Below are 22,419 nucleotides of genomic sequence, written 5' to 3'. Positions count from 1 at the left end.
CTTTTTGGTGCATTTTAATTACTATACACTTTTTTAATGGGAAGCAGTTGATTGTCAATAGTGAATAAGGAGGAAGGAAGAAGAAATGCCAGTCCCTACTTAATGAAGACAGGATAAAAATCTCTCTCCTTAATCATCCCCTTGGAGAATTTTAATAGATTGCCCTTTACATGAAGGTGGCATGATTAAAACTGGTTTCATAGTAAGTCAGTGTTACTAATAGTTCTGGTTAGGTATGTTAAGGAGTAAAAGGGGCAGAAAACAACATATGAAGAATCTTTGCATTAAAACTATAAATAATTAAAAATACTTGGGTGCACCAAGATTTTATGCACTGAAAAAAAATGGCATACAAACTGGTTCAGAAATAATAATTAGAAAAGTTTTCTTTAAAATCAGAAATAATTTCTCACATTTTTTTTCTTTCTGCACATAAAAATATTCATAACTGCAGAATGTATGCAACTTAAGTAACAAATTTCTTTCAGTGCTACTTTGGTAACTATTTGAAATATTAACATATATTGGAATTCAAAATAAAGATTATTCATTATCAACATCAAGAAGATACATACAAAAATTACACAAATGCATATAAGACACTATGGAACACTTTCACATTTATTCTAATTGTTAATTCTAAGAATGCCTATGTAATAAAAATCATTGTATGTTAAATTTTGTAGTAAAAGTTCAACCAAAAGAATTCTTCTCTGTGCTAATAGTATTTTACAAGTTACTTATGCCAGGAATTCTTAGTTTTTAAGATCAAGAAAATGAACATATATTTGGAAAGATCCATGACATGTATCAGCAACAGTGTCTAAGCAAAGGCCCAGGGCCAAGGCACCACATTTTTGTAGTTACCCTTTGTTATTATTCTGGCAAGGGACAGAATGGGTTGCACTAACCTGCTCACCAATGCACATAGATGTCTGCACATCAAAAGACCCTACAGACCAGAAGACTGTTGTGAATTGGATTGGGTCCTCAGCCCCTGTCCAGCTGACTGTACTTGTATATGCCCTTAGACTTAGACACTTTAATGTTCTGTATTTTTCTTTCATAGGATATACTGTCATTGTAGCTATAAGATGACTACTTTGGGCTGACACCCCCAGAGTGGGAAGCTTCATGGAGCTAAAACCATTTCTCTTGTATTCCCCACTGTCTGTACAGTACTGAAGAAGGAGCCTGGCACATGAGAGGTGTTTAATTAATATTTTCTAAGTAAAAGAAGTGAAAAAAAGAAAAAAAAGGGGACAGGGAGGTTAAAGAAAAAGGAAGGGAAAGAAGATCTCGAGAGGAAAAAAAAAATTAAAAGCCCCAAACCTTTCTATTCCCTAAAACCATTATGAAGATCCAGATTTTCTCACAAGGTACACTTAAAACGTGAAGAAGAAGGAGAAGGAGAAGAAGAAAAAGAGGAATTTAAATTCTTGGCCTTTTTCTTTTTTTCTTTTTTCTTTTTGGACCACTTGAAACTCAGACTACATAAAGTGCAAACTGATAAGATGCACCTGGCAACTTTTTATGAAACTGCTAATCTGAAATGCAGGATCTTTGCCCAGCCTCAGTTCAGTCTTCCATTCTTTCTAGTGTGGACTTAGAAAGCTGCCAGTAACCCACAGAGATGTCAGGTAGCTTATCAAGAATGTTTATTAAAAACTAAAACTCTACTTTCAGATTTTGGCATTTCAAATAGAATCATGATCTCTAAAAGAAAGCACAGGTGCTTGCTTAAATGGAAAAAAAAAAACCCTCTAGTATTCAAATTTAAGAGATTTGCTGTATTACAAAAGAAAACCTTCTTGCTTAGAGTATGGAGCAGGACCAGAAGCAGCAGCATCACCTGAGAACTTGTGAGAAAGGTGAAATCTCAGGAACCACTGCATACTGACTGAATCATATCTGCATTCCAATTAGACTCTCCTCCAGGTGGTTCATTTGATCATTAGAATCTCAGAAGCTTTGCATTTAAAAAATACCATAAACAGACTAAAAAGCAAGTAAATCATAAAAAAATGCCATCATTTCTGACAAATATTATTACCCTATACATTTCAGTAGTTCTGATAAACCAGCAGGAATATAAATTTTGTTATGGTTTGGATGTGAGGTATCTCTCAAAAGCTCACGTGTGAGACAATACCAGAAGGTTCAGAGAAGAAATGTTTGAATTGGAGAGTCTTAACCTAATCAGTGAAATAATCCCTAATAGGAATAACTGAGTTGGTAACTGGAGGCAGGTGGGGTGTGGCTGGAGGGAGTGGTTAATTAATTGGGGGTGTGATTTGGGGGTATATACTTTGTATCTGCAGAGTGGAGACACTTTCTCCGCTTCTGATCACCATGTGAGCGGCTTCCCTCTGCCAGGCTCTTCTGCCATGACGACCTGCCTCACCTGGAGCCCCAAAGAATGGAACCAGCCTTCTATGGACTAAAACCTCTAAAACTGTGAGCCCTCAAATAAACTTTTCTTCTTTTACAATTATTCTGGTCAGGTCTTTTAGTCACAGTGGCGAAAAAGCTCACTAAGACAAATTTAGAATATAAATAACCTAATAGAAAAACGAATGTGTAATAAACAAAGAATAAACTTATAAAAATGTTTTTCAGTAGAAATCAGAAAATTCAAATAACAAAAATTCATATTTAATAGCAACCAAATTGGTAAAGATTAAAAATCATATCACCTACTCCCATAGAAGTGAATCAGGAAAATAAGACACTCTCCTACATTGTGGGAAAACAAGTAAATTGGCACGAGTTCCCACAGTGAATTTGACATTAAGTATCAAATGTGTTAAAATTGTATAAATTATTTGACCCAGAAATTCTAATTATATGTTTTTAAGTAAACTGTGGCATAAGAGGGCCAGCATGGCATTATTCATGACAGAGTAACTTATTAAGCTAAATAATTGGTTAATTAATTATGCTTCCTCCAAATGGTGGGACTATTAGTCAATCATTAAAAACTATGATTTAGAAGAATATCTAATGTACACAGGAGAAATGCCATTTTATATATACACATCCAGGAATGTAAAAGGACTGGAAGAACACATACCCAAATGTTATGTATAATACTTATATCATGCGGGAATATGGAAGACTTCTCTGTGTGTTTCTATGTATTCCAAATTTTCTACACTGCATCTGTATTATTTTTGTGAGTACAAATAATGAAATTTACAGTGGTGTACTGGAGTCAGTTTATACTAGCTCACAAGAGCCAATTGTTAAGTTTTCAGGAATTTTGTGAGTCAGTTACTAAGCACATATATCAAAAAAAAATAAGTTATGTACATTTTCAATTAGACAAATTCTATTTAGAGAGGTAGTAAATATTTAAAACTCATAACCTCCCAATTGTTTTACTACCTCACTATTATCTATGATCTTGATGCTGCTCATTCCTATCCTACCTGTGCAGTGGTTCTTTGTGGTTCTTCATCTTTGTGATTAAAAGTATTAGAACGACCCCCAATTTTCCTGTCTTTAATAGGTCATGATGTCATTGGTGTACCAATTAATTTTTCTGGAAGTAATAATTAATGGATATAAATTATCTACATGTTTCAGTACCTGAAACCATAGAAGAATCTGCAAAAGATGATTCTGCTGTATTATTCTCCATGTCCTGGCCTTCTTTCCATAGGCTTGGCTGATCTGTGGCTGACAGAAGTGACTCATTTACTTCAGAACCATCTTCATGGCATGACTTCCCAATTTCTATGAATTAAAGTATAGAATAAAAATAGTGCAGCACAGGTTTTCACACAGTACATACAATCCATCATTATTTTGAAAAACAAAAAAGAAAAAAATGGGGTTCCAAATAGAGGTTACCTGAATACCCTTAGATATTTTAGAATTTGGAGCACAATATAAATTGAATAATAATGCAAATTTTTATATAATGTAAATAGCTGTTATTGTTACTTTGAAACTATAATTAACTGAAAACAAATTAACTGAATGCCACTTCCCAACTTTCTGTCCAGAGATGTTATGTTGAAAGCATTTAGAAACCAAGAAACATAGCACATGCTTATGATGTTAGTTATCACATCAAAATGGCTGTGGACTTCATATAAAGTAAAATCAGAAGCAAGTATGTTCATATTTACAACAGTTTAATACTATGTTCATTTAAAATATTTTAGTGAAAGAGGAATCAATTTAATTTCCTGTAAAAATACTTTAATAATAAAAGTGCTCACAAATCCCAGAGCCCAAATTTTCCCTATGTTTAGTAGGTCATCATACCATTAGTGCACCAACTGGTTTTTCTATCAGTATTAATTAGTGGATATAAAGTATCTCAATGTTTCAAGTACCTGAAACCATAGAAGAATCTGCAAAAGATGACTCTGATGTAATATTCTCCATGTTCTGGCCTTCTTTGTCTAGGCTTGGCTGATCTGTGGCTGAAAGACACAACTCATTTACTTCAGAACCATCTTCGTGGGGTGAATTCTTAATCTCTGCGAAAGTATTACATGTAAATGACAGTGCAGCACAGGTTTTCATACAGTACATATAACCCACTGCTATTTTAAAAATAGAGGTTCCCTGAATACTCTTAAATATTTTAAAGTTCTGAGCAAAATAGAAATTGAATTGCAATGCAAATTTTTATACAATGTAAATAGCTGTTATTTTGAAAATGAAATGTGGGTCCCTAATAGATTTACAGTAACATACTTTAAATCTTTGACATTTTTAAAGACATAAAGCATGTTTTTATTACGACATAATATTTTACTTTTAATATGAACACTGTAGTTTTTTGTAATGACTAAATTTTATCTAAAAAGACGATTTAATAAGTGTGTGCTAATCATCAATAAAGTGAGATTATTTGCTGTCTGACAATGACCTTCAATGACTCAGTGGTTCTAAGCTACATTTAAGGCTGAATTAATGAAAATGCAAATTTGATAGTTTTTCTTTAGCTTGTGCTCTCACCATTTTGTTCCCTCACTGTATGTTCTGCGTGAGTTGTACATCTGCTTTAATGTCAGACTAAATTCATGTATTCTGAATTCCTGGAGATTTTTTTTAATTCAATGAAATATTCTGTATTCCTCCTTTCTCTTTTCTTTTCCATTCCTCTATTCCTATTTTTCAGCCTTGTTTTATTAAGGGCCTTTATAGGATACAAAGAAAGACAAAGAAGCTCAATCTGTCACAGAAGTCCAATGCCATGAAGAAAATTTATCAAGGTCTGAATACACATTGACCCACCTTAAAGGATAAAGGAACCTGCATGGAGATTTTCTTGAAGAAGGGGTTGTGACTTCGGACAAGTAGCCAATTTGACATTCTGCTCATATTTACATCTAGCTGTTGGACATGTTTGGGGCTTATAGCTAAAATAGTCAATTTATTCTGTGCTTAAGATATATTAAATAATTACATATATTAAATAAATTAACCCTTTAAATAAACCTAGATGTTAAATAATATCCCCACTTTACAGAGGAGTAAAGTGAGGATCAGGGAGGTGAAGAGTGTAACTAAAGATCGCTCATCCAGGGAAGAAACCAGGAGGCAATTGGGCTTCTGCATCAGCCTGCTTGGGCTGTTACAACAACATGCCATCAACAGGTAATTGCAACAACCGAGATTTCATCTCCCCCTTCTAGACTTGGGCCAAACATGACCTAGTGCCAACATGGCTGACGTCTGCTGCCAGCCCTCTTCTTAGAGTACACCCACCCACCGCCTTCTCAGTGTCCTCACATGGGAAGAGAGAGATACACTTTTCTTTCTCCTTCTTCTTAGAAGGCCACAATCACATCTGATTAGGGCCTCTCCTTCATGACCTTCTAAAGACATCATCTCCAGATACAGTCATATTAGGGTTTAGGGCTCTAACCTATGGATTGAGGGGATATAATTTCTCCCACAACATTTCATTACTCCCTACCTCACTCATATTCTTGTTGTTGCATGGAAAATACAGTCATTTCATCTCAAGAACCCCCAATGTCTCAACTCATTCCAGAATCAAATGTAAAGTCAAAAGTCTACATGTTACCTAATTCAGATTTGGACAAGGTGCTAGGTGTGATTCATTCGGAGGCAAATTTTCCTCCAGCTATGAATCTATGAAACCAGACAAATTAGGGGATTTTGAAATACAATGGTAGGATGAGTAGAAGATCAACATTCCATACCCAAAAGGAAGAAACAGAAAAGAAGGAAAAGGTGATTTGAGCTAAACAAGTCCAGAATCTAGCAAGGCAAATTCCTTCAGATCTTACAGCTCAAGAACTCTCTTTGGTTTGACATTCTGCTTTTGGTCCACTGGAATGGCAGGGCAACTTTGCTCTTTTTGCTATCTTAGATAGCCATGAGCTTTCTGGTCTCTGTGGGGGGAGTACTACTTCTGAGGCACCTCCCCCAAATCAGAGAGGTAGCACTACTCATTGAAACTAAGGGGGAAATAGCTTTGGGATCATTCTTTCCTTTCCTTGAAGCACAAGTTCATAGCCCAATAGGTTTATGGTCTAACTCAGCAGAATCCAAGAGGTCTGACAGTCTTTCTTCACCCCCATCCTGCCTTTTCTTTCCCCTTTATTTCAAACTGACAGAGTCTGTGTCCTGCTGAAATGGCTGATTAAGTGCAAGTCACATCCACAATCTATTTACCAAGAGTTTGTTCAGTTGCACCTTCATGTTCTTTTCACAACACACTTTGCCATATGTTTTTGTAAGAGGCTGAGAATTTCCCAGATCTTCAAGTTCTGGTCCCTTCTTGGTTACTAATTCCTTCTGTTACCAGCAGAGTTGGATATGTGTTCCACTGGATGGAAGAATGAACAAGGCAAATGTGGCCAAGTTAAATAGGGAGCAAGACGTTTATTAAAAAGGAAAATGAGAGAAAGATTCAGAGTTCCTGGTGCAGTGTGCCTGGGAGGGGAAGAGTGCCATTTACATCTTACCATGCTCCTCCTTTTACAGGAATGTAATTAGATGATCAGATCCTCTTGATTGGTTTTTGATAGTCCAATTGTCCCACAGTAGGCAACTCAATTCATAGTAGCTCTTCACCACAAGAAAAATATCACAACTTTGTCCTAATTATCAAAGCTTGCTAGAAAAATGTTCAGAGTTCAGCAAATAATATTGAAATCTCTGAATCTCCTGACTAGATGTTTTGAGGCAATGAAAACATTGTTGGTCAGAGTGAGTCTGAATGTATGTAGAAGTGAGCCCCAGATGGGGTGGGCATTTTCCATCTAGCCTTTAAAGGAAGCCATGGAATTACTTATCTAATTGATCATTCTTGAATAATCCCCCCAATTTTAAAATTTTTAAATTTCTACTCTGCCACTTTTCTCATTTCTGAGTCAACATCCATCCTTACCCACTTTGGTTGAAAGGAGGGAAAGCCCCAATTGTGAGAGAACACTGCTATGGGGCCAGGGAGAGAAGAGAGACTGATGAATAATTGAAGATACTTATTTCTTTTTGTGAGCCTTCCCCACTTCTATATAATGATTGGTTGGTCTGGGAAAATTAGGACAAACTAGTCCCAATGCCATTGTTAAACAGACAACCAGAGACCTAATCACAATACAAATTTATGGCATATTATAAGAAAAGTAAAAACGGAGGCATGTGAATACAATGCATATGTAATAGGATGTACGAGAATACTGGCATTACATAGGATTTTCTAAATATACTCTACTAGATTACTATTGTTTAAAAAATTATAATTTGAAATATTACACTGAACTTCCAACTAGGCACCTGGTAAAGTGGAACTGAAAACTTATCTAGCAAGAACTATTGCCAGACACACATTTATGTCAGAAAGATCTGGAAGATACTTTAAAGCAGAACTTATAGACCATTTGCTAAAGAATTATACCACTGAACCCGAGCATACAATGAACAGATACCCTCTAACAGGGGAAGGGTACACCAGAGACTTTCTGATCTGAAAAACTTCCCTTTCTAACATTGTTTGATACACCGAGGCCAAATTTTCTTGGGAAACAAAAAATAAACTGGATTGTAGCTATTTTCCAATGAAAGTCAAGTCCTGGAATGATTTATCATGGATGGTCCCATGAGGTCTTAAGTAGGTACTCATCATGAGAGGGGGTGGTCTAGGGAGTAGCCCAGGTTTATTCTTGAGGTATATAAGAGGGAATTGGCCCATCATTGTGTGTGTGTGTGTGTGTGTGTGTGTGTGTGTGTAGTTTTGACTAGACGTCCCTTCACTTAGCAAATAGGCCTTAGAATTATAGTGTGAAAAAAATTCCTGGAAAATAATAAATATCTAAAAGAAAATGTGATCTTGGTATCAGAAGTAAGTGGCATCATTGAGGCTCCACCAGAGAACCAAAGCAAAATAAAGATGCTTCCTATTCTGAAGGATTTTTAATATATAGTCATAACTTTGTGGTCTAAACAGAAATCATGGAACTTGCTGGTGAATGCATCATGGAATTACTTATCTAATTGATCATTCTTGAATAATCCCCCCAATTTTTAAATAATTTCAGAGAAAGAAACGTTTCAAGGCCTTTTGAACTTTAAGTTCATCTTAAAGATGTGATGCCGTACTAATGCCACTTCATAATTCTTTAGAGCTTGTAAACACCCCATGGTAAAGAAAGTAGACTCTGTCTATTGCTCCATTTTATCCCATTGTCTGTCTCCCCTCTGAGTGTATGTCTGTCTCTCTCTCTCTCTCTCTCTCTCTCTCTCTCTCCATATATATATAGATATTGGTACAGATACATACTTCACAGAAGTAATAACAGTAGAACCCCTGGAAGTTGCTGACAAACAGACCATGGGACTTTTGAAAGTCTGACTTTTGAAAGCTGGTTTGACCACTTTTATTTATTTATTTTTGGCACTAGGGATTGAACTCAAGGATGCTTAACCACTGAGACACATCCCCAGCCCTTTTTATGTATTATTTTGAGACAGCACCTTGCTAAGTTGCTTAGGTCCTCACTAAGTTGCTGCTGAGTTGCTGAGACTGGTTTGAACTTGTGATCCTCCTGCCTTAGCTTCCCAAGCTGTTTGAATTACAGGTGTGCACCACCATACCCATCCTAGATTGACCACTTTTAAAGAGTGAAACAAATAGTTTTATATATTTATGTATTTTAAATTGCCAGGCAAAAATAAAGCTGTTTCATAAAATAATATAAAACATAACATGCTGTTTCTTTAATAATTTAGCAATTTTACTTTATCACTCATATTTATCTGTTTTTGTTTTGCATATGTACTTCAGAAAATTGCCTACTCTGTACCTTATTCCAGTAAAAATTATGGTGTATGGGAAGAAGGACTTTACATGTCATTTAACCCCATATCCTCAGCACCAGGAACAGCCCACCACATCTGGCACTCACTACATGTTCACTGAATGAATGAATGAGTGAATGAGTGAAGAGGTGAAGTCAGCATGCAATGATTATAATAATTATAATTAATTTGTTGGCAATTAACTTTTAACTTGTTTTATAAATGATATTTTTGAAAGCATAGAGAATATATTAAGGAAAAAAATAAGTTGGAAGTTTTAATTAAATATAAAACAATATATGTAAAAGGGCTACAAAAATTGTTATTAAGTATTTTTTAAAATTTATATTACATGAAGTTGAGATGTGTTGTAATTACAAATCCTTCATCAAATGTTCAAACTACTTAAAATTTATGAAAATATTCAGAAGTGTATGCAGCAGAGTTTTAATAACCACTAAAATAATTTTGCACAATTTATTTGCATCTTTTTAATGCGGAAAGTACCTTGTTAAAAATTCCAGGTCATTCTCATGCTTTCAAAATAAGACTAATAGTGGAATGTTGGTTGGACTTTGAGTCAACCACCAATATTCTAGTCCAGCTTGATGAATTCTTCGGACTCTGATAATTTAATTTTTTCTCAGGCACTAATTTCTTTGTTTGTAAAATAAATGATCTACCAAATCCCTTCCCATTTGAAAACTGTTATTTTTTTTAAAAAATCTTGGTGTTTGGCAATATGTCTATAGGTTTCACTAAACTTTCAATTATTGGGCAAAATGTGGAAAATCATCCCTAGTAAAATAAGAAATACCTGCATTGCTTTCTGAGCAAGCAACACCTGTTAACTCCTGGGCAAGTCTGTTATTTCCTGTTTCTCGAAGAATGTTCAGAAATGTAGAAAACCAGTTTTCTTTCTGCACAATCCTGCTGAGCAACTCTCTTACACCTGATTCATTTGCATTATTTTCTGCAGCAGTAATCTGTTAAGAGAAAAGTAGAAATAAATTCAGCATATCAATAAATTTAAACAGGAAATATCTGTTAGGAAAACTGAGCAATTGAGTGTAAGTATTTTTAAAAAGTTTATATTCAGATACTAAAGAAAACAACAATGCTAATGCAGCAATTTTGGAGTCTACCAGGAAAAATATCTCTGAATTAAACACCCTTTGAAACATGTAATTTTTAAGCCATTTTGATGTTCAAACCTGATACTTAGAAATAAATGTTTTACCTCATTCTGAATAAGAAGAACATAAGAAAGCATCTTTCATCAATAACCATATTTTATCTCTTTTTACCAATTTCTTTCTATATATCTATGGCTTGCTATTTCCGTTCAACACAAGAAGTTTGTAAATGGGAAATAAAATATTTTTTATCCAACTTCTCTTTCTTCACTATTACTACCATGGAAATAAGTAATTACAACCACAGATTCATATTTTTGCTTATTTAATATTTGCATTATTTATTACTATAATAAAATTTTCCAAAATTTTGTTTATTTAATATGACATTTTTTCTATATCTATTCTCTTGTAAATATGAAGTAGACTTATTTCATATCCAGTTATTATAATATTTAGTCTTCATTTTCTTTCCCATTTATTTATTTATTTTGGGTACCCAGGATTGAACTTAGTAGCACTTGATCACTGAGCCACAACCCCAGCACTATTTTGTATTTTTTATTTAGAGATTCATTGAGTTGCTTAGTGTCTCACTTTTATTCAGGCTTTGAACTCACGACCCTCTTGTTGCAGACTCTCGAGCTGCTGGGCCTAACCTAGTGAATCTTTTTGTAATGTGGATCATTTGTATAATTATTATCACAATGCATCTTCCTAAAATAGGTTCTAATAGAGTAACTGACATTTGGAGAAAAGACTTAACACAAATCGTGTTAGATCGGAAAGAAATGACGCCATCATTAGCTTTCTGTGGCATAAAGGAAGCCACTTCATCTCCCTGAGCTTCCATTTCCACATGTGGAAACTGAGGCCACCATGGAGATTCGAGTGTTACTCCATCCTGATTGCACATAAGAAACACCTGTGGAGACTTTAAAAAATGCTAATGTTTAGCATCTGTCCCAAAGGATTCTGGTTTATTTTGTCTATGTTGGGGACACAGAACATTTTTTTAAGCATCTCATGTGATTCTTACCAGCCTCCTAATTGAGAAACACTGATATAGATATTCTCAAGGTTCTTTCTCAATATCTATGAATCTTCTATATCTATAATTTCGGCTGTTTAGACTAGTTTGTTCTTACAAAATGTGTTTTCTAGTCCTTTAAAAATATTCCAAGACCTTTTAATGTCAAGGATTTGTTAACCTTTTTTCAAATAATGTTTTCTACAAATTTAGTATTGTCTATTATTATGGATGACCTAGGAAAGTATTTACTTTCATAAACATTTCTTTCTTTCTTCTTTCCTCCTTCCCTCCCTCCCTTCCTTCCTTAATTCCTTAATTCCTTTCTTTCTACCATGAATTGAACTCAGGGGCACTCAACCACTGAGCCATATCCCCAGCCCTGGCTTTGAACTCATGATCCTCCTGTCTCAGCCTTCCAAGCCACTGGTCTTTTACAAACACGTCACTAGCAGACACTACTTAGTATAAAAAATTGTTCTACATGACCTCTACTCAAAGGTCATTTTAGTCCTATTAGCTAATAGGTAATTATACTGTTCTAGGGCTTTTCATATATTAAGCTAGCAACCCTGCAGTAGGTACCAACATAAACCCCTTTCACAGATCAGAAGGCTAAGAGGCACAAAGATGTTTGGCTCTCTTTCCAAGGTCACAAATCTAGTAAATGTCAGAGGTAGAATTTCATACAGGTAATTGACTGTAGAGGCTAAAACCTGACTTCTTGAGCTATAATCATAGCTAAAAATTTTCTTCAATTTTATTTTTTGTCAAAAAGTGATTATTTGCACTTAAAAATTAAACTTATGAAATTTTAAGTGATTTCAGGCCATCTCTCACAAACCATTGTCTAAGCAATTTCTTGCTCATTTCCTACTTTTTCTCTAACTTCATTAATCTCCTAATGGAAATTTTTTGACTTCTCTGGTATTTGTAAGAGTTTTATTATTTCCTTCTAATTGGGGAAGTAATTGCTATTGACACAAATTACACTGGTTTCAGCACCTCATTTTAACTCAACCCTTCCTTTTTATTTTTTCCCTGATACTAGGATTAAACATTGAACTTAGGGGGTACTTTATCACTGAGTTACATCTCCAGAATTTTTACTTTTTATTTTATTATTTTTTAAATATTTACTTTTTAGTTGTAGTTGTCAATATCTTTATTTTATTTATTTATTTTTATGAGCTGCTAAGGATTGAACCCAGGGCTTTGCAAGTGCTAGGCGAGTGCTCTACCACTGAGCCACAACCCCAGCCCTTTACTTTTTATTTTGAGACAGGGTTTTGCTAGGTTGCTGAGGCTGACCTTTAACTTACAATATTGCTGCTTCAGCCTTCTGAATAGCTGGATTACAGGAGTACACCACCATGTCTGGCTTCAATCATTTCCATTTTTATTATCCCATTTTTAATCAGCTTTAAATATACTTGAAGGAAGTAATAAGAAAGTATTTCTCTAAAAAGAATTAATGGGCACTGTAATGAATACTTTTATTAAGAATCTAAGCATTTTCTACTCACTAAATTTTCTTTGATTATCAATCTGTTAAGTGGATTTTTACTGTGGAAACACATATGTCACATTTTCTTTGCCTTTATTGATCCCAGGCATTTGCATATTATAATGCTTTTGTTTTCTACATTTATTTGTACTATTTGAATGCAGAGATATATATAACATCTGTGTAATTTTAGTAGCTTCATCAAGATTCTGAATTTTGAACTTAGAAAGAACTTAAGAAATCATCCCCATTTGGGTGCTGGAAAGTACATCAGTTCCCTTTGAAGTAATTTTACACACACACACACACACACACACACACACACACACACATATATACACACACACATTTTTCTTAATCTTTTCTCCTATAATATTATAAAGATGTTAGAGGGCTGGGGATGTGGCTCAAGTGGTAGCGCGCTCGCCTGGCATGCGTGCGGCCCGGGTTCGATTCTCAGCACCACGTACAGACAAAGATGTTGTGTCCGCCGATAACTAAAGAATAAATATCAAAAAATTCTCTCTCTCTCTCTCTCTCTCTCTCTCTCTCTCTCTCCTCTCTCACTGTCTCACTCTCTCTTAAAAAAAAAAAAGATGTTAGACCCCAATATATAGACACAATAACAGAAATTCCTAGAAGGGGAATATTTAAACTTGAGATTGATATAGAATGATTCCCTCCCCTACTGGAAGTTTTCTCTATGAATTTAACAATGTCAATGGCAACATTGTTAACTAATTTATGAAACACAAAATATAGGTGAATTTCAATGGAGTAGTTTCCCTGAGCTATAAAGAAGAACGTAATTGTCATTTACAGTAAAAAAGATGGAATTGGAAAGCATCATTGTGAGTGAAATAAACCAGAAACATAAAGTTAAGGGTCATGTTCTCACATGTTGATGCAAGAGAGGAAAAAATAAATTAAAAAAGGAACTGGTGGAATCAGGAGAGAGGCCAATAGAGTAGAGGAAGAGGATCAGGTGGAAGGAGGATGGGAGGTGAAGGGGATACTGGGTATGAAATTAATCAAATTATACTATGTGCCCATATGAATATGTCAAAATGAATCCCACTATTGTGTATCATTGTAATGCACCAATATAAAGCAAATAAATATGGTAAAATTTGTGGGTAAAGCAACTTCTAAATTTTCTGTTAGTTTTTGTTTTTCTTTCCAAAAGAAATTAATGAAAAAGCCAAAGATATTTTCAATAAGCACTGGCTTGCCCACACGATCTACAGTTGATGAAAAATGTTTTGTCTTCTTGTATAATAATCTCAGATTGCTATATAATGGTTTTTTTATTTCAGTAGAGTTAAACTATCAGATAACAGTAAATTAGGAAGCAAAATTATGTTAAAGCATATAATTTGTTCATGTTTTAATCACATAAGTATTTAATATCAAACTGACAGCTAAATTTATTCATATTTCTTTTTTATTTTTCCTAATTTGCTTGACAATACAATAAATGAGGAGAAAACTGACTGGGACACTCATTTCATTTGAGGAAAATAGGACTTAGCTTCTAGCTGGACTACTCTTAGTACCTCTGTTTTTCCCAAATAAACAAAAGGTGTATGGAGTGACCAAGACTACATGTGTCGAATACTTTTGAGCAGGGTTGAAACATGCACCTCTCTTGGGTTGTTCAGATTGACATTAAGATTCTGTGGAAATGTTTAGATGATCACTTCTGTTACAGAGTCCACAGCTGTCTAAATCAATGGGTATGCCAAGTTGTCACTCTTTAAAAGAAGCAAGGCAGTACAGGGACACTCCCTTACAGGGATGGTTCAGTTGTAATGATCTGTAAAAGAACTAGTGTTTACTTCTGTGTCTCCAGCATTTAGGATAGTGCCTTGAGTACAGTAGGTGTTCCTTAGCTATTGGTTGGAAGGACAAACTCTAACATTGCAACTTGAACTCCAAGGAAGCAGAGCCATTGTCTCTGGTTTTCTCTTATCTTTCCCACTAGCTTGTTGTCTGGCACAAATATGCCACTCAACAAATTCAAAAATGAATGAATAAATCAATAAACCAAATAGATTTGTTGGGTACTTATTGGACACAAAACTAAGTCACAGATCGTTTTCAGAATCCCTGCTTTAATTGGGGGAAGGGGCTGACATATGGAGGTAGGAATCTTAAACTAAAATCACAGTCCAAGTAGGAAATGTCTACTGGAACATAAGTAAAGAATAAAAATAAAAGATCAATTTTTAGAAGTCCTGATTACTTAGTTAAGCTGAGCTTAACTTTTGGTATCTTTTTCTAAACTGTCAAAAATTACATTTAGAAATCTAATGCACATCACCCATTCATTCTCCAATACCTGACAAGGCAATCTAACACATCATGTGTTTTCAACTCGTTCCAGAGAATTTTTTGGAAATGAATTCAAGCAATTAATCAAGTAATCAGTATTTATTAAGTACCAACCCTATACCTAGCCCTGGCTAGGTTTTGGGAAATGAAAGATGTATTTTCTCCTTCAAAACAGTTTAATCTAGGGACTTTTAGAAGCAGATATCAATTTCAACATGAGATTTACGTAAATCCCTGAAGCTTCAACTTTATATGGAAATGTAACCAGATGAGTGTTAATAAAATCAATATAATTATATCAAAATAGTAAGTTCTTTCCTAAACACTATTTTTCATTTGATGTTGACTAAAACACTATGAAAAAAGAAACGATACAATGTTCGTTTTCATTGGATCAATTTAGGATTAGAAAACTTAAATAACGTCCCAAAGTTATCTATGTAGTAAAAAGCAAATATAGCCCCAAATCCACATCTTCCCATTATAAACTCTCATGACTGTCCCATTATACTTTCTGCTATTGGATAAACATCATGGATGATTTCCACATCACTAGAGATTCTTCCAAGTATAATGTTTCCTTCTCATTGTTTCCATTGCTTAATTTTGGAAATGATAATGTACATACACACACACACACACACACACACACACAATTTATAGTCTCTCACAGAGTCCCTATTACTCCTAGTCTCAAATAAATAGCTCCTCATTCTTTCCAGTCTCCTTTGAAATGTGAATCTGAGGCAAAGTTTGGGCTGCTTTGGCCTCAACTGCCATCATTACACAAAAGTCCCTTTACTCCCAGTCTTCTTTGTGTCAAATCCCTTGCAATACTGCTAGCTGCCTCCAAGCTTGCCAGAATCAAGAACTTGGATAAAATGTAGCTGGCGGAAATTCAATCCAGGCAAGACAAAAGTGATGCTGATAGGCAGAAGTATTTAGAGTAAATAAGAAGAAGTGCTGTTTCACTGGCAATCGGGACATCATACCCACCAAACATAAACAGCTTTGTGGTGTTACTGGACTCTGTTGCTTCTGGACTTCCTAACAGCTACTGTGGCTGGAAATGCCATCTTCCATCTCCAGCTGGCTTGAAGGCTGCATACTTTCTTCCAAATTAAGATTCTGCCACAGTGATGTACACATTTGTCATATCCAGCTGGACTACTATAATGCGTTCTAGTTGGTGCTCAATACACAAAATGACATAAACGCTACAGACAACAGTGTAAAGTAATTTACTTTGTTGGGAAAACTGGCCATCACAATTCAACGCATGTTGAGTCTTTGGATAGGCCTTGTAGCTGTTGAGTCTACGAAGGACCATTAACTTTAGTTACTAAAGACCAACTCATAATACAGGCTACAGCCAACTAATCTGATACCCAGAACATTGTAAAGCAGATACAAACAATTAATGAATCAAACAGAAAAAGGAAAATGTCAAAATAATAACATAGTATAGACAAAAACCCTTGACTTGTGGTGATTTGTCTACAAGGCTTTTAAAATACACTTTTGACTTACAACCATGAATAAGGCAGCTTCAAGCAGGCCAGCATTTGTGTACTTCATAGTATATTTTCATTCATTGAAAAACAATGAACATTACATTAAGTTTTGTAACATCACCTGTCAAATTCACCCTATCAGAATGCTACCTTCATGAAAATCTGATATTCCTTTCCTAATATGAAAAGCTGCAACTGGCAACGTATTTCTTCAAGTGAATTATCTCCAAATTTTTATTCCAAAGAACATGGAAATTTCGGTTAAACAAAGAAAAAAAAGTGTGTGTGTGTGTGTGTCTGTTTGCGTATGTTATATATAATTTCCTCATTTGTACCAAGATTAAATGGTATAATGAATAATATAGGGCAGAGGTTGAAAAGCTTTTACTCTAAAGGGGCAGATAATAAATATTTTAGACTTACAGGCCATATGGTCTCTGTTTAACTGTGAAAAGCAGTCATAAAACATATGTAAACAAATGAGCACAACTGTGTTCCAATAAAACTTTATAAACACAGAAAATAAAAAAATTCAAAAACCCAAAGACCATTCTTAGCTTTGGGGCCTGCAAATATGAGAAGCAGAATGGATTTAGATTTGGGGCTATGGTTTGCTCGCCTCTGTTCTATGTAATCACATTAAATAAGAACTAAAATTCAGTACTGACTTGATGAATCTAGCTCTGCACTGTTCTTCCTGGAAGAGGTTGAGCAAATTAACTTACCTCAGTTTTCTCTTCTGTAAAAAAGAAACAATTCCCTTAGGACCCTTCATGGGTTATTTCAAACATAAAATTATTATAATTGTACATAGTAAGTGTTCAATTAACATTATTTATTAGTACAAATTCCTGCTTTAATGTTAGTTCTTTAGTTTATTTCAGTGAAAGGATAAGAAAATTAACTCTTTTGTGTTTAAAATTTCAAAATTATGTTTTCCAGCACCTACATAGTCTCTTTTTAAATCTCTTTTTAAAGGAGGGAACCAGATTTGCCCACAGAAGTGAAAAAAAAAAAAAAAAAAAACTATTTGCAGTCCCCACTTCACAAGAATCTTTCTTAAAGCCCAGCTCCATCTGAACTGCCACCTACCCGATTTCTGTCTTCAAGTGTCAACAGTTCCTTCTCCATGCATTTATCCAAGACATCTTTAACCAGAAGCTTGTCCACCAGAGTGGGCTGAAGGAGGTTCAGCAGTTGGAGACATTCATCGTGAGCCTTCTCCAAAGATGGGGAGGGCAAGTCTGTGAGATCCGGGTTCACATAACGGGCAGCTAAGGTGTTGCCGGTTCTCTGGAGGGCCACCACAAATTCCCCAGTCCAGCCAGGGGACCAGACTTCCTTCTCCAAAGTGTTCAGGAGCAATTCAACTGCGCGCATGTTACCCGAAGTGGCCACAGTCCTGCGAATCTGCTCCTTCACTTCATTAGTCAGAAAGGTCAAGTAGTCCAGGACAGGCTCTACCTGGATGTAACTTTTCAATCTGACCCTGAAGCAAGAGATGAGATAGCGAAAGTTCTTGTCTGCAGAGAACCCATTCGACATCTTTCCTTCTCAGAGAGGGGGAGGATTCTCTCAACTAGACGGTCCACAGTTGAGTGTTTGTAATGCTGTCAGCTGCTTTGAGGTAGCAGGGTCTTCTGGCTGTGCCTAACGACACGGTGGCCTGCGGGACCCGGGGCCGGGGCAGGACAGCGCGGTGGCGCCTGAGCAGGTGGGCAGGCAGGTGCGCAGCGCGCGCGGTGTCCCGGGCGCGGACGCGGCCGGTTCCGACTGACAGGCCGGTTGCTTTGGCTCTGGCAGGGCGACACTTGTACCTTCGCTTTGTCCTGTTTTCCGCCAGGCAGTTGTTGTGGTTAGCTGGACTGGTTTCTGTTTCGATTCTCTTCTCGAAAGACTTTCCATACGTAATCTCCAGGGCCCCAGGGCCGGCAGTGTGTTTCCCGGGAGGAGCCAGCCACCCTTTGGTCGCGGCGGGTTAGGAAAGGGCTTCGGTAGAGGTCACTATGGGAAATAGGAAAGGAGAGGGAATTTTCTTGGATCCATTAAAACAGCAAAGCAAAGGCAAACTTCCCCGGGGCCTGTGTTTTATCTTCTCAGCAGGGTTCTGCCTCAACAATTAGATCCTTTGTCAGCTAAAATGTAGAGAGCAGGAAAGTGTGAGATTTGGGACTTCCCATGTGGAAAATGAAGAGAGACTGCCCCAGACCCTGATGTGAGCAGAAAGGAATTACCCTTTGCTAGTGAAGACACTTAAGTCTGATCCAGCCAGAGGGTGAAATTGCAAGGGACTGGCCAGGAGATGAAGCTAAGAAAAACACGGTTCCAAAATCCAGGAACCCCAGAACACCAGAAGGAAGTTACCTTTGCACCCTTCCTAAAATAAACCTGACCTCTGGACTCCCAAGAACTAATTTGTTCCTCCAAGAATTTGGGTGTGAGTATGGGAAAAAAAAATAAGTAATAATAAACAGTTATAGCCTGATTTCCTTAGGCCTAGATTTCTAGTATTTATATATCCTTGACCAGGGCCTGATGACAGATGCAGAAGTACTTTAACCACTAACTCAGTTCAGGAGGAAGCCAAGACTGAAGTTTTCCTATCTCCCAGCATGTAAGTTCCCCATATTCTTTAATAGATAACTTTCTTTTAATAAAACAAAACAAAACAAAACAAAATCCCCAACAACTTATTTTTGATATAGCTGCCATTCTTTTCTTGGATTCGATACAGCAAGTTTTGGCTGAAGCAACTAGGAACTTAATTAGCAACTAATGTACCAACTTGTAGTAAACATCAACATTTGTCTATGTCATGAGAGGAAAAAAGACATTCACACTGAAAAATGGCAGCTTCATTTCAGTACAGAAGCCACAAAAACACAAGTGCTTCAGGTTGCGACTCACTAGAAGGCATTCTGCAGCCCTGGGCAACTGTGGTTGTAGTAGTATATGATTATAACTTCATGGTTCGGAATTACATGGTAGATGGAGGGGTCATTTAGGCCATCAAAGATATATTTAGGAAAATTAATGTTAGCAAGGCATATTAAGTGACATGTGGATAGTACACTGAAGCCTGGTGGTTCTTTGGACCTTGGGAATTTCAGAGTCTTTAGGTTTATTTACTGAGGTATACACAATACACAAATAAGCAATTTACAGCATATTGTCTTATTTTATTCTAGAATTATAGTATATGACTAAGACTCTCTTCCAAAGAACTGTAAGCTCATGAAAGAAGGGACATATTTATAGTGGCCAGTAAAATGCTATAAGAATAGGAGGCCCTTGATGATTTCACCTCTGAACAGGAATATTGAGTTAGCTAACAGCTGGCCTGATGTCTACACACAGAATTATAGAAGTGAATGGAACCTTGGCCCTGTGGAGTTCTTTATTTTCTATTTCTTTGTTTTCTATTATTTCTTGTTTTGGGAGTTGACTTTGTAATTAGACAAAAGAGAATCAAATTAGATGTTTCTACAGAAGTATTCAGCTTACTAATTTTAGTTATTAGGTCTACAAAGATCTCATTTTGGGCTATTGCAAAAATGTATCTCCCAATGCCTCCCCACCCCTGCCAGCTACCTGTGGGTTTAATTCAATATGTTGAAGCACAAATTGACCCATCAACCAAAAGCCATTCTGTTCCCTGGCACCTATCCTTCTATATTTTGGTTCTAAACACTGGAGAAAGAGAAGGGATTGATTATTTTCTATAGGGAAACAGATAGTGTCATTTTCTTAACCAGTAAATTGTTGTCCTGGTGGAGAAAGGGTCAAAAATAAATGCTTAAGTGTTTGTTATTCAAATTATATCATTCATTCACTTGCTCAAGAAATATTTACTAATACTTTATGATCAGCTCTGTTCTAAATGCAGTTAATAAAATGAAAAATACAAAATAAATAAATAATATATTTAAAAGTTTCTATTTTTATAGAACCCACATACTAAATGGGAGTGGAAAGACAGATAATTAATAGCAACCAACAAATATCCAATGTGCCAGATAAGGATAAATGCTATGAGGACTATGGTTAAGAGTTAGATGAAAATACACAGTACAGTTTTTCTGTCTGATTTTCCATGTATAACTGTCCTTGCTTACCTGTCATTATCAACATCACATGATAATACCAACAATAATCCATAGTCATTCTCAGTTGAAAGTTGTTGAATAAGGATTGAGTGATGAGGACTGAGTGTCCTCATAATAATCCATAGTCATTCTCAGTTGAAAGTTGTTGAATAAGGATTGAGTGATGAGGACTGAGTGTGTTAGGAACAGTAAAGGAAACAGAAAGGAACCTCTCTTTCAGGAATCTGCCATTATTTTGATAGGGCCGCTTATGGAGAAAGGCTGAAGAAACAAAAACCAAGCCCCTGTCTCTCAAAAAGAATCTTTTTTCTTCATGTATATTTTTGCATGTTGATTTAGTTTATTTTCTGCCTTTTCTTTGGGTATTTTCCTCTGTCTGGTTTCTTCTAATATCTTTCACTTTCATTTTTTATTTTCCCAATATGAATTTCAGTTTCCTTTCTCTTTTGAGATAGGAAAGGCTGCTGATCTATGTCTTTCCCTTTTTTTCCTGGACCTGCCTGTTGTTTATACCCTGCCTCCTCCACCAAAATAATTCCCAGTCTCCATCAGTTTTAAAACACTCTTTAGTGTTTTGTTCTGTGTGTGGTAGTTCAGGAAGATCCTGAATAACTGATTCTCATTATTGTCCAACTTTTCATTTTAATTTTTTACATTTAAGTAATAGGAACAATCACAGTTGTCATGAGAATATAATGGTCACATGAAGCAGTAATATTTTTCCAAATAAATTGACAACGAATTTAATTTAATGAGAAAATCTTTAAGAATTTTTAGATAGTCCTTCATTTGTTTACTAAAATATATCAATAAAGAGCAATTCTATGTGACTTAAAGTGTTAAATGCTTTTACCCTAGCAGTGTGGAGTTGTGGTTATGCACAGAGACTGAGCCCAGAGTGTAGGGTTCACAGTTAGCATGATCTAATTATTGTATGATTAAGAGAATCTCCTAAAATACTTCAGTTGTAAAATAATGATGCCAGTATCATGTCGTAAAGTTATTCTATTCTAAGCATGGACTGAAAAGCACTTATCACTAGACTTGAAATGTTTATGTGCCTAGAAAGTGACTGCAGCCCAATATGCTTACAGAAATAAAAGAAAAGAGATTGTACCAACTTTCAAATCAAGTAAATTCTATAAAGGAAATAATTTAGTTTTGTATATAATAAGTAGCCAATATATATAATTTGTATATAATAAGTAGTCTATACTCAGCATCTTTTATTTTTGCAAGAAATTGATAGACTTATTTATCAGGAGTGTTTATTATTAAGTAACACTGATTTAACTTTCTATTTCAAACCATTAGTGGTCCCATAATAGGGGGAAAAAAAAGTTTTAGCTAAGTTTACTTGATTTTGATAATTATTTCCTAGTTACTTCTACCAATTCAGTTTACATTGTAGTTTCTAGTGTTCACATATAAAAGTTTGTTTTGTTTTTTATATAACAAACAGTTTTGGCAAACAAATCATATTTCAGTGGATAATTTT

The 22,419-nt window shown here is 35.6% G+C and overlaps 1 protein-coding gene across 1 annotated transcript in view; it reads right to left on the bottom strand.

Moving 5' to 3' along the window:
* The window catches only part of Ifih1 (interferon induced with helicase C domain 1), a 54,681-nt gene extending 35,968 nt beyond the window's left edge, over positions 1 to 18,713 (bottom strand). The window contains exons 1-4 of the mRNA XM_076866184.2: positions 17,908 to 18,713; positions 10,112 to 10,280; positions 4,347 to 4,436; positions 3,592 to 3,738 (exon numbers count right to left, since the gene is read on the bottom strand). Coding sequence (XP_076722299.1) covers positions 3,592 to 3,738; positions 4,347 to 4,436; positions 10,112 to 10,280; positions 17,908 to 18,360 — 859 coding nt within the window. The 5' untranslated portion in view covers positions 18,361 to 18,713. The remainder of the gene's footprint in view (positions 1 to 3,591; positions 3,739 to 4,346; positions 4,437 to 10,111; positions 10,281 to 17,907) is intronic.
* Positions 18,714 to 22,419: the final 3,706 nt, after the last annotated feature.

Source organism: Callospermophilus lateralis, chromosome 9 (genome assembly GCF_048772815.1).
Source record: "Callospermophilus lateralis isolate mCalLat2 chromosome 9, mCalLat2.hap1, whole genome shotgun sequence".
Taxonomy (NCBI): domain Eukaryota; kingdom Metazoa; phylum Chordata; class Mammalia; order Rodentia; family Sciuridae; genus Callospermophilus; species Callospermophilus lateralis.
The sequence above is the reverse complement of the archived record's forward strand: the minus strand, read 5'-3'. Positions and strand labels throughout refer to the sequence as shown.